The sequence below is a fragment of the Dermacentor variabilis genome, chromosome 2 (genome assembly GCF_050947875.1).
Source record: "Dermacentor variabilis isolate Ectoservices chromosome 2, ASM5094787v1, whole genome shotgun sequence".
Taxonomy (NCBI): domain Eukaryota; kingdom Metazoa; phylum Arthropoda; class Arachnida; order Ixodida; family Ixodidae; genus Dermacentor; species Dermacentor variabilis.
Window position 1 is genome coordinate 110,433,627 of NC_134569.1, and position 17,637 is coordinate 110,451,263.

At 49.7% G+C, this 17,637-nt stretch overlaps 1 protein-coding gene across 2 annotated transcripts in view; it reads left to right on the top strand.

The window, feature by feature from the left end:
• The first annotated feature begins 14,891 nt into the window (after nucleotides 1-14,891).
• The window catches only part of LOC142570939 (multiple C2 and transmembrane domain-containing protein 1-like), a 46,657-nt gene continuing 43,911 nt past the window's right edge, over nucleotides 14,892-17,637 (top strand). For both annotated transcript variants that reach the window (XM_075679238.1, XM_075679239.1), the window contains exon 1: nucleotides 14,892-15,599. In XM_075679238.1, coding sequence (XP_075535353.1) covers nucleotides 15,255-15,599 — 345 coding nt within the window. In that variant the 5' untranslated portion in view covers nucleotides 14,892-15,254. The remainder of the gene's footprint in view (nucleotides 15,600-17,637) is intronic.

Genomic DNA, 17,637 nt, shown 5'->3' on the forward strand with positions numbered 1-17,637 from the left:
TTTGCATTTTCTGCTCCAAGCTGCCTCGTCGCAATGACTGGCCCAAAGAGCAAGTGCGATCAGCTGCCAAGCTGTTATAACAACGTGGCATCGGCACCGTCAGGTCTCACTGTGGAAAAAGAATTCCGTGCTCGAATATCGTGTGCCATGGATATAGCTCTTGAATATATATCAGGCCATGCGGGTTTCAGCTGCCGACATGGTGCGGAATTCTCTAAATTTGCGGAAGCACTATATGCTTCTCGAGCAATAACCATCGACCTCTCTTTATTCGTCAGTGCTGTTGTTGTTCTTGTTGTCGTAGTTGTTTCAAGACGTACCGCCTGTTCCTTCTTTTATTTGCTTGCTTTCTTCTTTCGATTCCGGACAGTTTTGTTGGTATCGCCTGTGGCAAATAGTATAATTCCAATTTTTCAGCCACATTTTCTAAATTCTCAAACTTTACATGCAGAGCAAGTCATAATGTTTAATTATTACTTCAAGAAATTTGTACTATCTAATTTCATTTAAGGGATGTATTAGCAGGTTCACCACCGAACTTCAATTAAGCTCTAGCTACATGTACTGCGGAGCAATTCCTATAACAGTTAATTAGTTTAACGTAATTTAGTAACAGCATCTTCAGAGAGGGAGAACGACAGTGAGAGTTGTCCTCCAAGTAATATGTGTCCAAATCATGCGCCCTGTTCAATTAATCCACCTGAAATGCAAGTACCGGATAGCAAGTGCACCTATCCCAATTATGGGTTTATTCATCCTATAATTGGGCAAATAAAGCTAAATTCTAATAGAAATGCAATTTCTTTAGCAGATATGCAGAATTGGTGAAAAGTCGACACCGTGAGAAAGGCTCAATTTCATGCTTCAAGGACAGGAAAATGTATCGGAGAGCATCAATTTAAAAGCATTTAGGAAATTCAAGAAAACAAACAAGCAAAGTTAACAGCGCAATCAGATGAAATCAACAGACGAGGCTCCAAAAGAAATAATGAAATGAGGAGGGGACAGAAAACTTGAAGGAGAAAGCAAGACAAAGTAAGATAGAAAATCTACCAAAAAGATCAAAACCTCTTTCTTAAAGAAAGATGGTCGAACGCGCAGCTTTCCCCCAATGCAAACTGCAATGCAAATTTTTCTAAGAGTGCAGTCTTAAAAATACACCCTTTGGGGCTTATCTTGTCCCGCAACAATAATCGTCGTCTGTCTTGCCCGCGACCCGCCATGGTTGCTCTGTGGCTATGGTGTTAGGCTGCTGAGCCCGAGGTCGCGGGATCGAATCCCGGCCATGGCGGCCGCATTTCGATGGGGGCGAAATGCGAAAACACCCGCGTACTTAGATTTAGGTGCACGTTAAAGAACCCCAGGTGGTCAAAATTTCCGGAGTCCTCCACTACGGCGTGCCTCATAATCAGAAAGTGGTTTTGGCACGTAAAACCCCATAATTAATCTTTTTTTGTCTTGCCCGCGTTTCCTTTCTTTAGTGCTGCGAGCCCGGTACTTCCCAGCCACGAACGGCTTGCGCGTTAGCAGCATGACAGAGCATTCTCGGCTGGATAGTGGCGAGCGCGGAGTTTCCAAGAAATGAAACGCAAGCGAGGCAGATGACGATTATCGTTGTGAGACAAATATGCACCCCAAAGGGTGCAACCGTTTTATGAGTGTAAACTGTAGCTGTTTAAACGCAGATGTGTAAGTTGGCTTTCCTGTAGTGCGTTTTCGGCGCTCACGAAAACACCCGCGTACTTAGATTTAGGTGCACGTTAAAGAACCCCAGGTGGTCAAAATTTCCGGAGTCCTCCACTACGGCGTGCCTCATAATCAGAAAGTGGTTTTGGCACGTAAAAGCCCATAATTAATTTTTTTGTCTTGCCCGCGTTTCCTTTCTTTAGTGCTGCGAGCCCGGTACTTCCCAGCCACGAACGGCTTGCGCGTTAGCAGCATGACAGAGCATTCTCGGCTGGATAGTGGCGAGCGCGGAGTTTCCAAGAAATGAAACGCAAGCGAGGCAGATGACGATTATCGTTGTGAGACAAATATGCACCCCAAAGGGTGCAACCGTTTTATGAGTGTAAACTGTAGCTGTTTAAACGCAGATGTGTAAGTTGGCTTTCCTGTAGTGCGTTTTCGGCGCTCACGAAAACACCCGCGTACTTAGATTTAGGTGCACGTTAAAGAACCCCAGGTGGTCAAAATTTCCGGAGTCCTCCACTACGGCGTGCCTCATAATCAGAAAGTGGTTTTGGCACGTAAAAGCCCATAATTAATTTTTTTGTCTTGCCCGCGTTTCCTTTCTTTAGTGCTGCGAGCCCGGTACTTCCCAGCCACGAACGGCTTGCGCGTTAGCAGCATGACAGAGCATTCTCGGCTGGATAGTGGCGAGCGCGGAGTTTCCAAGAAATGAAACGCAAGCGAGGCAGATGACGATTATCGTTGTGAGACAAATATGCACCCCAAAGGGTGCAACCGTTTTATGAGTGTAAACTGTAGCTGTTTAAACGCAGATGTGTAAGTTGGCTTTCCTGTAGTGCGTTTTCGGCGCTCACGGACAAATCAGTGAGACATAGAAAGCTTTTCTTTAAAGTATTCCGGCAGAACCCATCTCACGATGAGAACAACGTTGTAGTGAGATTAGCTGTAAAGTAATGCAACGACCCACCGCATTGACACCGCAAACATACGAAGTGAGAAACCGCACTTACCAACCACAATACCAAATAATACGACGACACAGTGTGTCTTGTTGCAATCACTCCACTGCAGTTGAAGCTGCGTAATGTCCCTAGCGTCCTTACTGCAGCTTCGTTACCATGGATGTCCATCAAGTAACCACGCTCGAGGCGGAGGTGTAAGTTATGAATGGGGCGCTATCGCTCTGGCATGCCTATTTAACGCTTCATAAACCCTTTCTGTCCCCTTGGCACATCCATTCAGGGGGAATGGCCTGGCACATACCTATCTCACAAAAGCAGGAGTTCGGGCACACACACAGTGGTTTCTATACGATTGACCCACATTGTATTCTTTAGGCCAGACCAGAGCCGGCATCAAAGTTGTTCTACACCCGGTCACACACCCAGTGACTGACGTTGTCTGCTCGGCACGATATCAGCCAACACATACCTAGCGGCCCAAGCTAGTAGACAACTTGGATCACTAGGTGAGAGGTTAGACACATGCTGAAAAGTGGGTGAAGTGCCCAACGAATGCTGTTCGCGTTGATAATATTGTCACAGCCGGTAATGTAGGAAGAAGAGGACGCTGATGGTGGCCTTGGGGACGACGAAGAAGAGTTGAGTATCATAAAGGATTAGTCATGAACGAAATGGCTGACAGTCTCGCGAGAGCGGCCCTCAGTGGCCCTGTATTACCATTACTTCCTACAATAGCTTACCTGACGACTACTAGATTCAGGAGATATACAATTACTCAAGACCTTTTGAACCCAGCTGTAGCAAATTTTTCAGAATATCGACACCTCCTATTCTCTTGGCCTAAAAATTCTTTTCACACCACAAACACTGAAGTCATCTTTACCCGATTACGTTGTCGAATACCAAAATTAAACTTCTATCGTCACAGGGCTGGTCTGGTGCCCTCCCCTCTGTGCCCAGTCTGTGGAGAAGATGAAACAATAGAGCATTTTTTCTTACTCTGCCACCGTTTCACTTCTTTAAGAAAAAATCTAAAATCAAGATTTACACAGCTTGGTTTGAGCTTTTCAATTATAGATATCCTTTCTCTAGGAGCCTCCTCTCTTGGAAAGTGCCACAGGGATATTTGCTCAACCGTGCAGGATTTTATAATTGCTACAAAGAGATTGTCTTAAATTCTTAAACATTTTATTTTTGTTCATTTCCTCCAGTTAGCTTTACCATTTTTAGTTTTTAATAAAGATAGCCTAATTTCATCCAAATCTTGGCCAATCCCCCACAGTGGGTGTGCGCCATCGCATAAGAAATACCATACCATACCATATCACTGCTCTACGCTTGTTGGCTCAGCCATTAAAAGCCATCTGTAAATAGACGCACGCTTCTTCCTTCCCGTAACATCATTGGTGGACGTGCTGGGTAATCACTTGCGCAAGACGAAACTCCGCAGCGGATGTAACCTGGCCGCCATGTCATCCGAAGGAGAGAGTTCAACCACGGCCCCGTCGTCGCCACCGACGGTCATCTTGGCCCAGCCTCGCGACCCTGGCAGGTTTTCCGGGATTGACAACGTTGACGTCAATGACTGGTTGCAGAATTACGAACGGTTCAGCGCACACAACAGGTGGGATAATACGCTTATGCTGGCTAATATTACATTCTACCTCAAGAAAACAGCACGGGTCTGGTTCGGAACACACGAAGAAGAGATTATGAGTTGGGACCAGTGCAAACAGAAGCTTAGAGATTTGTTCGGCAAGCCCGTCGGCCGCCGACGTGCTGCGAAGAAGGACCTTGGGACCCGTGTACAGACGTCCACTGAATCTTACGTGGCGTATATCCAGGACGTCCTCGCTCTTTGCCGCAAAGTGGATAACAATATGGCAGAGGCAGGCAAGGTCAGCCACGTTTTAACAGGCATCGCAGACGACGCGTTTAACCTGCTTGTTTACAAGAACGTAACAATGGTCAATGAGATCATTAACGAATGTCGTCGCTTTGAAGACGCGAAGAGCCGCCGCATAGTTCAACAGTTTACGTGTCTGCCTAATACCGCAGTTTCATCGACGAGCGAAGACATTTGTCCACTGCGTGAGCCCACCTCCTGCGAGAACGTCGTACTATCATTCAGCGAGGAATCGAAGCAGCGTCTCCTGCCGCGCCAGTGACGCAGTGCTTTGACGATTCCCGGCCGCTTGTGTCTCTCATTCAGTCGGTCATTCGCCAAGAACTTGCCAATGTGGGTCTTCCGTCCATCTGCTCCGCCAGCCGTCCTGACTTTGCTTCGTCTGCTGCTTCTGCCCCTGTTCACCGGAGCCAATACGGTCAATATCTGAGCTATCGCAACCCGGCCGAATGGCGCGCACATGACGATAGACCCACCTGCTTTTACTGTGAACGTGTGGGCCACATCTCTCGTCACTGTCGAAGTTCCTGGCCAGCCTACTCTCGGCCAAGCTTTCCCGCCTACCGCCGCTCCCCACTGAATCCTCGCCCACCATCACTCTCCACCAAGGTTGAAGACGCATCTGACAACGCTCGAGCCACCGCGACCAGCCGCTCACCATCACCACATAGTCGCCGCTCCCGTTCGCCCCAGCTGCGTCGCTCTCCATCCCCAGCTTACCGTCGCCGCTCGCCGACGGGAAACGTAACTGGGGCAGCTCCTGGAGGTGACGCTGCTCTAGAACCCCGGCCTGAAATTCTTCTGACTCTGCCTACTAATCGGAACCATCTGGACGTGGACGTGGATGGTTTGCCCGTTACAGCACTCATCGACACTGGAGCCCAAATTTTCCATCATGAGTGCGGAGCTTCGAACGCGCCTGAAGAAAGTACTTACTCCTGCTCCGACTCGACTGCTCCAGGTCACCGACGGTGGAACTCCGGCTGGGCTTGGAATGTGTACTACTCATGTCAGTGTCGCCGGTCGCCACACGTCCGTTTTGTTTAGTGTGCTCGAACGTTGCCCTCACAATGTGATCCTCGGACTCGACTTCTTGGCCGCCCATTCTGCTCTCATTGACTGTTCTGCCGGTGTTGTACAACTTGACCTACCCCTACCTGTTCCCGTTGACCTTCCTGCTCAACCTCCAACTCAGCTTTGTTCCGCGGATTTTATACGCCTGCCATCTCTTGCTGCAACCTGCGTCCCTGTTTTAGCCTGCCCACCTGTACCTGACGGAGACTATGTCCTTACTCCCGCGACTTCAGTCCTGTTTTCTCACAATGTCTCCTTCACACACACCATCGTTTGTTGCGGACAATCCAACATGTCTTCCCATCCTAAATTTCGGTGCCCACAAGTACTTCCTCGAGGCATGTCTCTTGCCACGTTGTCACCGACGCACGAGTGCCACATTTCCGCTCTATCTGTTGCGCCGTCTTCGAACAATGCTCATTCTGCGCCTTCTGCATCAGCCCCGACCGACGACTTTACAAAGATGATTGCACCGGACCTCTGAACCCAACAAGCCGCAGAGCTCCGTGGCCTCCTCGAATCCTGCTCCGACACTTTCGACCTGAACCATCGCCCTTTGTGTCAAACTACGGTCGTGAAGCATAGTATAAATACCGGCGATGCAGCACCTGTTCGCCGACGCCCATACCGGGTCTGAGCGACAAGTTATCCAGAGCGAGGTTGACAAGATGCTTACCAAAGGGATTATTGAACACTCTTCCATCCCGTGTGCGTCCCCTGTTGTTCTCGTCAAAAAGAAGGATAACAGCTGGCGATTCTGAGTTGACTATCGTCATCTAAACACGCACACCAAGAAAGATGTATATCCACTTCCCTGCATTGACGATACTCTGGACTGTCTCCACGGTGCCACTTATTTTTCATCTATAGACCTTCGCTCTGGATATTGGCAAATTGCGTGGATGAAATGGACCGTGAAAAGACCGCATTCGTCACACCAGACGGCCTGTATCAGTTCCGGGTAATGCCTTTTAGCTTGTGCAATGCCCCGGCGACCTTTGAACGGATGATGGACATGCTCTTGCGTGGTTTGAAATGGTCCATCTGTTTATGCTACTTGGATGACGTCATCGTATTCTCTTCAACTTTTGCGACTCATCTTGAAAGACTTTAAACTGTTCATGTTTTTCGCACCACTGGCTTGCAGCTCAACTCGTCTAAGCGCCACTTCGGTCACCGCCAAATAACCATGGTCGGGCACCTCGTCGATTCATCAGGCATTCGCGCCGATCCCGCTGCAGTTCATGCTGTGCAGAATTTCCCCGTACCAACTTGTGCCAAAGATGTTCGCAGCTTTATTGGCCTTTGCTCTTACTCCCGCAGGTCTGTGGAAAATTTCGCCCATGTTACCGTAACGTCCCCTGACTGACCTCCTGAAGAAAGACGTTCCTTTCTGTTGGGGCTCTGAACAAGCGTCTGCTTTCTCGCAGCTCATCACGCTGCTCACCACACCTCCTGTTCTCGCCCATTTTGACGCCTCCGCTCCGACAGAAATCCGCACTGACGCCAGTGGCTACGGCATCGGTGCAGTTTTAGCTCAACGCCAATGTGGGCACGACCGCGTCATCGCCTACGCCAGCCGCCTCCTCTCTCCCGTCGAGCGCAATTACTCAATTACTGAGCGCGAGTGTCTCTCCCTCATTTGGGCGGTGGGCAAGTTCTTACACTACATATATGGTCGACCATTTACAGTTACAACCGATCACCACACCCTTTCTTGGCTTTCCTCCCTCAAGGATCCCACCGGACGCCTCGGTCGCTAGGCCCTACGGCTGCAGGAATACACTGTGGTCTACAAGTCGGGTCGTCTACATGACGCCGACTGCCTGTCTCGTCATCCCGTCGATGTACCGGACGGTTTAGCGGATGTCGCACCGATCTACGTTCTTTCGTTCTCTGCCTTGCAAGACATTGGCGCTGAACAACGACGCGATGAGTCGTTACGCCCCATTATCGAACGCCTGCTCTCTGATCCGTCTGACCCATCCCTTAACATGTTCGTACTACAAAATGACATCCTGTATCGCCGCAACATGCCCCCCGACGGGCCCGAGCTCCTAACCGTCATTCCGTCTCATCTGCGACAGATTGTACTGCAGCAACTGCACGACGTTCCCACCGCTGAACTCCTTGGCGTCACGCGGACCTATGACCGAATTCGGCGACGGTTTTTCTGGCCCGGTCTCAACCGCTCCGTCCGGCGCTATGTTTGCACGTGTGAGTCGTGTCAGCGCCGGAAAAAACCACTGTGCCTCCTGCCGGACTGCTGCAGCCTTTAGATATACCGGCCGACCCTTTTTTTCGCGTTGTCATTGATCTTCTCGGACCATTCCCTATATGAAATGACGGAAATAGGTGGATTGCCGTCGCTACGGACTATACAACTCGCTATGCCATTACTAGAGACCTACAGATCAGTTGCGCTACAGACGTTGCTGATTTCTTGCTTCACGACGTTATCTTGCACCACGGTGCACCTCGTCAACTTCTCACCGATCACGGCAGATACTTTCTTGCCAAAGTCATACACGGCCTACTTCGATCATGTGCTACTACACACAAACTTACTACCGCTTACCATCCTCAAACTAACGGTCTTACCGAACGCCTAAACCGCACATTAACTGACATGCTAGCAATGTATGTTTTCTCCGATCATCGTGACTGGGACATTGCTCTACCATTTGTCACGTTCGCCTACGATTCCTCGCTCCACGACGCAGCTGGCTATTCACCCTTCTATCTCCTCTTCGGCCGTGAGCCAACTTTGCCTTTCGAGACTCTCCTTCCGACCACACTCGACTCGCCGACAGAGTACACTCGGTATGTCATAGCCACAGCGACCCAAGCACGCCAGATGGCCCGCATTCGTTTTTCTGCTTCACAGACACGCCAGAAGTGTCGTTACGACCAGCGCCATCACGACGTGCACTACGAAGCAGGCGCTCTTGTGCTAGCTTGGTATCCAACTCGGCATGTTGGTCTTTCGGAGAAACTCCTCTCGCGATACTATGGCCCTTACCGCATCCTTCGCCAGGTGACCCCTGTTACATATGAAGCGTCTCCGCTGGATGCCACTGCGCCTTCACCTTTCTCTGACATCATCCACGTCAGCCGTCTCAAACGTTACCTTTCTCAGACCGACGAGTCGCACCGTTAAGGTGCTTTTTCCTACGGGGGTGATGTCACAGTCGGTAATGTGGGAAGAAGAGGACGCTGATGGTGGCCTTGGAGACGACGAAGAAGAGTTTAGTATTATCGCTGCTCTACGCTTGTTGGCTCAGCCATTAGAAGCCATCTGTAAATAGACGCACGCTTCTTCCTTCCCGTAACATCATTAAAGCGGACTAACTCTAAAGAGACTGATATTTGTGTGGAAAACTTAGGATTTAGCTACAAACAGCTAATTTCGAGGCATTCAAGTCATTTTGAATACGACTGGCAAGCTTGTGATGTGGACCTATAATTCGTAAGAAATGACAACAGGGAAGACACGCACGAAGCAGACAACACGGCACTCACTAACAAGTGTTGTATTTCAGGAAGCAAAAGAACAGCGGTCGAATGCACAAAGCCTTTCATTCGTGATTACGATTTGCCATTGTCCAGCTACAGGTTTCGATAAATATACGTCCAGCATTGGGATTGACTGAAATATGCTCACGAACAATTTCATTTGACAGTTGTATCGTAAGAGCTTTTTTTTTTATGAATGCTAACCTATAGTTTTTCTTTTAAGTCTTCTTGAAATACATCCGTTATTACTGTGTGCCCGTTCCATTCCGTGTCTTGTCCATGAATTTTTTATACACGCAAGTGCACATGGCCCGCCAGTGAAATCGGCGAAGGTATGTTTGAAGCCCTGAGGGAAGCGAGCACCGGAGGAGGAAGACGCCTGGAAGGAAGGCGCTCGCAGGTATAGAAGAGAATCGCGCCCCGGGGAAAGTACGGAGGAGTGCGCTGAGCGCGCTGGGAGCGCCCGGCGACGCAACGCCACATGGAGGAGGGTAGCAACGCCACATGGAGTAGCAACGCCACATGGAGGCATGCTGGGTTGACCTCTTATGGCAATTGCTACGGGTTCTGTCTGCGGTAAAGACGTACCGGGTTCGTATCGCGATAAGATTGTCCCCGCACGCCGTATGCTGTATGTGCGCGTGAAAGCGTGCGACGGTGAACCGACGATTGTGGCACTGCCTCGCTTGCGCAAGGGAGGAAAGCATGGAGGAAGCGCGCTGTCTTCCGTCGCGCGCAAGGCATCGGAGGGAGGGGAGGTAAGGGGAGGGCGGGGCGTTCTACTCCGGCGGCTGGTGCGTATGGCGCGGCCGCGCGAGGCGTATCTTGAAAGCGATCTTCGATGCGTACTAAGTGTAGGCGTCTAGGCGCACTTAGGGCCGTTAGCTTCGTGTGCGCTATAGCGCCCACACGCTTGCGCGTCACCGCGTTCACGAAGTGAAACGTCACCGTAACTTTTTTGCGCTCTTTTAATTTATCTCGTGTAATGAACCAACTCGCCGAAGAAACCGTATTGTTGATCCAATTATTGTTTCAGGGAATTAACGCGGTATTCTACTTGTATCACAAATTTATTCGCAAATGGTCAGGCAGACTTTCCTGTGGTTAAAGCGCAGTTACGGCGACGACGACGACGACGACGATGATGATGATGATGATGATGATGATGATGATGATGATGATGATGATGATGATGATGATGATGATGATGATGGACCTCCGTTATGGCTCGCACCCACTAAGGGGGATAGGCCAACAATCGGGTGGCAGAGGGTAGATAAAGGAAATTCTTATTTGAAAACGATAAACGTAAAGTAAAAGAAATAGAAAAAAGGGGGATGTTGCAATAACAAAACTAGTATGCGAGCGAGCAGTCAGGCTAACTGAAAGGTGAATGTTAAAAGAGTCTACAAACAAGGAGAAACCAAGGTTAGTAAAGAATTTAGAGAAACAAATTTAGGTGAAATGGATCCAGATTTCACATCTAGAATAAAGATACTCAATTAGCAGAGCAATCGTTTTGTTTCAGTTAAATAATCAAATCTACTGCGGAACAAGCTTTCCTCTTCCGATCACCACTTCTTCTTCCTCCACCGGTGTGGGTATGCGCCATTGGGTGAGGTCAGCCGCGGCAGCTGCAGCGAACGGGCGCGCGAGCCTTCTTCTACCTCCAGGCAACTTCAGGCATTCTAGACCGTCAGCCAAGGGACAGAGGCCACCTTCGTCGGCGAGTGGAACGTGGTGGAGGTTCCTAAATGTCGGCCGACAAGAAGGACAACATCGAGGCCTGGCTGCAGAATGTGCGCCAGCCGCCCTGGATTCCCGGCCCTTCGATACCACCCGTGCCCCCCGTGCCTGCCGTTCCGCCGCTGCGGGTGCCGCCGCTCATGCGCCCCTTCCCGGCCTTCAACGCCGAGAACGAGTACCGCGACCAGTTGCCCCTTCAACCTCAGCCTCCGCCGAACGTGGCGAAGTCGCCCGAGTACCAGCGACCGGACAGGCACGTTGGCTTGAACGAAACGCGCGGATGAGTATACCGAATGTGTATGGCAGAAGGCTGGGCTAGTTGGATTTCTCACAGCTGATGCATTTCTGGCGCTTCGGAAGAAAAAAAAAAGAACAACTGAAGAATGCTTACGACGTATCTCATGCGCGTTTTCGTTCTTCGCAACAAGTTGCGATGCTGCCATGTCAAAAAAAGTAATAATTCGCCGACCATTACGATACTCCCTAATGCGAGATTTGAGCGCAGCTCTATGTGCGTTTTCATTTCGCGACATATTGGCTGGCGCGGACAATCTGTCTCGTGTCGGACGTTACAAACGGAGCAAAGTGTCGTGCAGCTGCCTCGCTAATCGGGATATCGCGAGAGGCAGCGCGTTGGCGACGCGTGGGTGCGACTCACAGCAGCCGCCGCCGCAGACAGAAGCTGCGCTCATGCAGCGCTTTATTTCCATATATGGTATCGGTGGCGTCATCGGTGAACAAACTACGCGCGCTACTCTGGCGTCTCTAGCGTCTAGCCCGTCTTGCGCGGCACTACGCTTTTCTTTTCGCGCTATCGCCACGCCCTCCTCCTCCTCTTTCGCCCTCGCGCTTTCTTCGCTGTCACCGTCTTTCACCGGCCGCTGCGCCGCGCGTTCGCTCTTTCATCCTTCTCTGTGCTCGTTAGCTCGGTGCGAGGGACGTCGACGATCGCCGCAGGAGCGGGTGCCTAGGAGCTTCGCTATAAAAATACAATTCGGTTCCGAGACATCAAATGCACGAACGATGGACGAAGGTCAAATACAACGACAGGAGTAGCGCCGTCTTCTGTTACGGATCTGTTGTCATAATAACAGAGCCATCGTAACGCTGTTACCATGATTTGCCCAATATCCTAAACCCACTCTTTAGGATCTTAAAAGAACAACATCCCAATTGTTGCTATTCTTACTTCACTCTATGAGGTCCTTATCTTCGGTTATTGTTATATTGCGGCAGGTGTTTGTCGCATGGTCAACGTGTCTAAAAAATTCTTTTGTTTCGCTATCAACAATATTGCCGTCCCGAAATTTGATAAGCACGAAAAAAAGAAAAAAAATGAATGTGACCTATAAAACCGGGCCTCACCGTATTGTGTTATGCTGTATTATGTTTTCTTCTGTGTTGACACAATATATGTCGTGTTCTGTCACATTCTGATTCGTGGTGCGGTACAGGGGGCCAGCATATACCGTATTTATTCGCGTATAACCCGCACCAAAATGTGAAAAAACGCGTTTAAAAAGTGGGGGTGCGGGTTATCTGCGAATTTTTTCCTTGGGAGGGGGGGGTCGGCTTCACCGCAATGTGCGGCGGCCTCCCCGTGTAGTCCGCCATCCCCATCGTCATCGACGCTTGTCAAGCCGATGAAGGGCCAACGAAAGGCCAGCATTGTTGAGCCTCGCGTTAGGCGCTGTTTAGTGTACTTACCCCAGTTTGCACTGTTTGCCTGCTTTGTTTTGGCATCATGAGTGCGACTCGACGGCAGTGTTTCACAGCGAAAGAGAAGCTAAAGATTATAGCCGCTGCCGAAGAAATCGGCAACAGAGCTGCTGCAAGACAGCATGACGTCGACGAGTCGTGCATTCGCGACTGGAGGAAGAAAAAAAGAGTCTCGAAGCAACGAACCGGAACAGGCGAGCGTTTCGGGGTCCGAAGACTGGCGCGTACCCCCACCTCGAGACGCAGCTTGCGAAGTTCATTGAGGAGCAGAGAAGTCGTGGCCACGCTGTTTCGACTGAGATGGCGCAAATGGAAGCCCTGAAGTTGGCCCGGGAATTGAACATTCCACGTGAGTTTCGTGCAAGCCGTGGATGGCTTCAGCGCTTCATGCGAAGACATGGATTTTCTATGCGGCGGCGAACAACCATGTGCCAGCGGCTTCCTGAAGCCTACGAGGAAAAGTTGTTGAACTTTCAACGATATGTGATCGCACTTCGGAAGGAGCACAGCTATTTGCTGTCTCAGGTGGGAAATGCTGATCAAACACCTGTGTACTTTGAGATGCCGATGGACACGACCATGGAAAAAAAGGGCTCCAAATCAGTCGGCGTGCTGACCGGCGGAAATGCCAAGCTGCGCTGCACAGTCATGCTATGCGCTTTGGCTGACGGCACGAAACTGCGCCCGTATGTGATTTTCAAACGCAAGACGCTACCTAGCATTCCACTGCCCCCAGGAATCGTTGTGCGTGCGGAAGAAAATTCGTGGATGAACAGTGGCCTAGTCGGTGACTGGCTTCGAGTAATCTGGGAGCGAAGACCAGGTGCCTTGCTGGCACGCCGGTCGATGCTCGTACTAGATTCCTTCAGAGGCCACTGCACTGATGCGGTGAAGGCTCGCCTTGCCGAGACCAGCACCGACCTCGTCATAATACCTGGCGGCATGACGTCCATGCTACAGCCACTCGACGTGTGCCTGAACAAGCCGTTCAAGGCACACGTGAAGCGGCTGTATGCCCAGTGGATGGCCGACGGCATGTACGCCCTCACACCGACGGGACGCGTGCGAAGGCCTGATATTCCATTGCTGTGCCAGTGGATCGTGGATGCGTGGAAAGCGATACCGGCCGATTTGGTGCGCAAAAGCTTTAAAAAATGTGCGATCAGTAATAGTCTGGATGGTTCCGAGGACGACTACGTCTTTGAGAGTGGCGATGAAGCCTCGGATGGCAGTAGTGAGAGCGGCGACGATTAAGAATCGGATAAGCAGTGACGTGGTGGCGGTCGTTTGAATAAATGTTCTGAAAACGAAATGATCACTGAGTGTGAGTTGCATCTTTCTAGCGCTCATTTTTTTTTTTCAGGTAAACGTGCGGGTTATACGCGAGTTCTTTTTTTTTTTTCCGCCGAGTTCAAAGTTAGGGGTGCGGGTTATACGCAGGGGCGGGTTATACGCGGGTAAATACGGTATATGACGACTTGTAGATGGTGCAGTCCAGCTCGGAGCATCAAATGCAACACTTAGCTTGGTCTAGCGTATGAAAAATACTTGCTGACTGGCGCCCAGAACACACGGTGTCAAATAAAATCACAAAAGAAGAAACATAAATATAACGAACATGGTAACACCTCTCCGCGGTCCTGTTTAAAGAAAAGTCCTTTAAAATGGATACATGACACTCTCATGGATGATGTTGAGGATACGGGGTTTCATAACCAATTTCCCAACTGCATGTCATAGCCCTAAATAGGGCTGCAGTGTGCAAAAATAAAAAGAATATTCTTACCCGTTCAAAGTTCACTTATTTTGGTAACAGAAATGAGAAGGCATATGCGCATGGGTAGGGTTACGAGAGATGTATAACCTATTTTTTTTTATTGGACCGGCCACTAACCACTTAGGTTATCGGTCTAATTATGCTTTATCATCATTACCTGTGTAAACCAGTTAAAGCTGTCTGTCAAAAAAAATCAACAGTTACTATCTAGAAATCACAATGTTACTTTTTTTAAGACATGCCGCAGACCGAGAAAATTAAAAGCCATAATATGATAATTAATAGCACCAGCCACACTCAAATTATACAGTTTATGTAGACTTCATGCTGCAGTTCGTTGTCTTTATTATTTCACGAATTTCGCCAGTGTCCGCACGATGCAGCAATCGGGTCTCCCTGCTGCGTTAAAGCCCATTTGTGCCGCATCCTTCGAACCTACCACCTAAGGCGCGTCATTTATCTTAGAGCGCGCCTTAGTTGTCACTGAATATCCCGCCTGCCTCGGACTGGCTCTTTCTCGGCAAGACAAAGCACGACCAACACTGCCTGGTGGGACCTAACAGCACCTCCTAACATCAATAAAGCTTTCATTCATTCATTCATTGAATATTTTTTTCATAAGTCTTAATACACCGTGAAGTTCGAAGAACAATAAGCTTTCCGCAATCTGTTGATGCACGACAGAAAGCCGTGTAATCCCCCGAAGAACTACAATATTCCTTATTGTTATTATTAAAGTTATTATTGCCTTTGCTTTCTCGATCGAATGTAGACTATAACGTTTTTTTTAAGCGAACTGGTATTATTAATTCGACCTAATCCGCATAGCATACGTGTGTTCATTTCTCCACACAGGCAGGGCGACATGAGCCGACCGCAAGACGCTGCCCGTTCCCCCGCCTCCCCCGCCGAGGCGCCGACAAAGCCGTCGGTGCCTCTCCCGCCGACGCCCGTGAAATGGCCGCTTCGTCCGGCGCTCAAAAACGCGCAGGCGTACCGGAAGCAATGGGCCGACGCCGACAAGGGGGCAGCGCAGCTACCGGGAAAAGCGCCCAAGCCCGGCCTGGTGGCGACAGCCTTCGCCGCCAAGGAGGACACCGTGGTCAGGTTCCTCTTGCTCAGAGCCCGGAACCTGGATCCCGTAGACGACAGGGATTCCTGCTGCCCTTACGTCGTCTTCAAGCTGGGCAACGAGAAGTACATCAGCAAGGTGGGCCGTATACCGCCGCGCGCTCGGCGCATGCGCAGTCGCGCGCTTGGGGGAAGCCTATATAGCTCGAGTGTGAGTTCAAGTGCAACGTGCGGGCAAGTTTGAAGGGTGCAGCCTTTTCGGCTCGAACTTAAGAAAAACGTAAAAGGTACGCCGGACCTCTTTCTTTCTTCTTTCTTTTATTTTTTTTGGTTGGGGCGGAATTTCTTTTTATTGAAAAAGGGCCAGTACAAGCAAATTTACCAATGAGCTGAGACGGAGATCGGCGTGAAGCTTCGAGCCATGCGTGCATATATGTAAGGGGCGCCTGGCTAGGTCAAAATCACCAGCCAACGTAGACACCGTAGACAGCGTAGATCGTAACATCATAGACGCGTTCCATAGGAACTTGGCAAGTTTCAGTTAATCGTCTTTTGGAACTCCGTGGGGTATCCGACGATGAGTCGCTTCAGAATTGTCGGACATCACGATGAAGCTTGGCGAAAAAGTCCGTCCCGAAAGGAGTAAGTTGCAGGCATTCCAAAGGTGTAGAGCTGCTTTTTTAGGTGCTGCAAAAAAATTATACGAAATTTGTGCCGATTGAAGTTCTGTGTGCGTGCCGGTGGGGGAAAAAAGTGTGCTGTTTACGCGTATCGTAATGAAACGCTACAGGAATAGACTGCATGCGTTGGAAGGAACATGTCGGAGAAATTCCAATGTTCGAATGGCGACTCTGCAAAGTCCAATGGCGCCTCTGCAAAGAAATTTTCGAATGGTCCTCCGAACTTTTAAAACTCGCCTTGGGGCAGTTAACTAATTTTTTTAATTGTTGGTTTAGACCTTAACGATTCTGCTTGAAGCACTGCGAGCGTGTAAATGCACTTAACAGACGTGGGCAAAATAAAGGACGAGGCACGTGAATCACGTGTGTGTCCTGTGTCCATTCTTTTGTTAACGTCCGTTAAGGACGCTTACACGTTCACGTACATACACTGGAGATCATCTACGCTTTCAGTCGGCCGCTGAATCTGTCTTTTGTATATTTGGAAGTCTCAATTTTGAAGTCTTAATTGTAAGTAACGTATACGGGAGCCCGGCTGGACGCCGGTCAATATTTATCTCAACAGGCATTCAGGCATTCTCGCGAGCAGGAACCTTTATAAGGCCCCAAAGGTCGCTGCCAGGTATACGTTCGTTAACTCGGCCTAATAATTTCAGCGGCGTGACATTTTTGGAACAGCGAAGGACGTCATCTCCGGTTAATGACCATGCGGCGTGGAAAACCCCGCGGCGCTCGGCGGTTCCTCCATCCCTGACCGCGCAGCACACTGGTTACGTTCTTACCGCTACATCCCGATAATGGGCTGTTACGCGTACGGGAAACGTGCTTTGCGGAGGCAGTCGGTGAAAAAATGCCATCTTTATTCCGATGTAAGAGATCTCACAAGAAAGCTATACCGCTGCTACCAATCGAAGGTCCACTTCAGGCAACTTTTGAATGCGTTATTTTCTCCTGAACGGAACAAGTGTTCGCTGTTGTCGCGCCATCGTAATTCGAAAGCAAAAGTTGGGCAGGCGAAAAGCCACAGAGCAAGGAAAACATATGTCTTAGGTGGTGTTTAAAAGATGGCGTTTATGACATGTCTCCAATTCTGCAATCGTTTCCGGCGCATATGCAACCAGCAAAACCTTGGTCTTCGAGATTAGTTTTTCTTACCCACACAGGAAGCGGCCTCTGGGGCGTGGATTCGGACGCCACCTCTCGGATGATACAAACGAGGCCGTACTTCGCAGGGAGAGGGAGAGTTGAAGTGATCAGCAGTTGTCGAGCAACCGACGTCGCTGAAACCAATGTTTCGACAACGGTATTTGTCTTTGTCCTGACGAAGATAACAACAGTACCCTTGTCGAAACGTTGGCTCGATCCAGCTACATCGGTTGTTCGGCCCCTGTTGATCATCTATAACGGGAGATGTTAGTACGTCAATTCAACCGTGCTGCTGAATGAGGTGTCAGGCTCGAAAGCCATGGTCAACGATGTCGCTCGTTAAATCGTTGC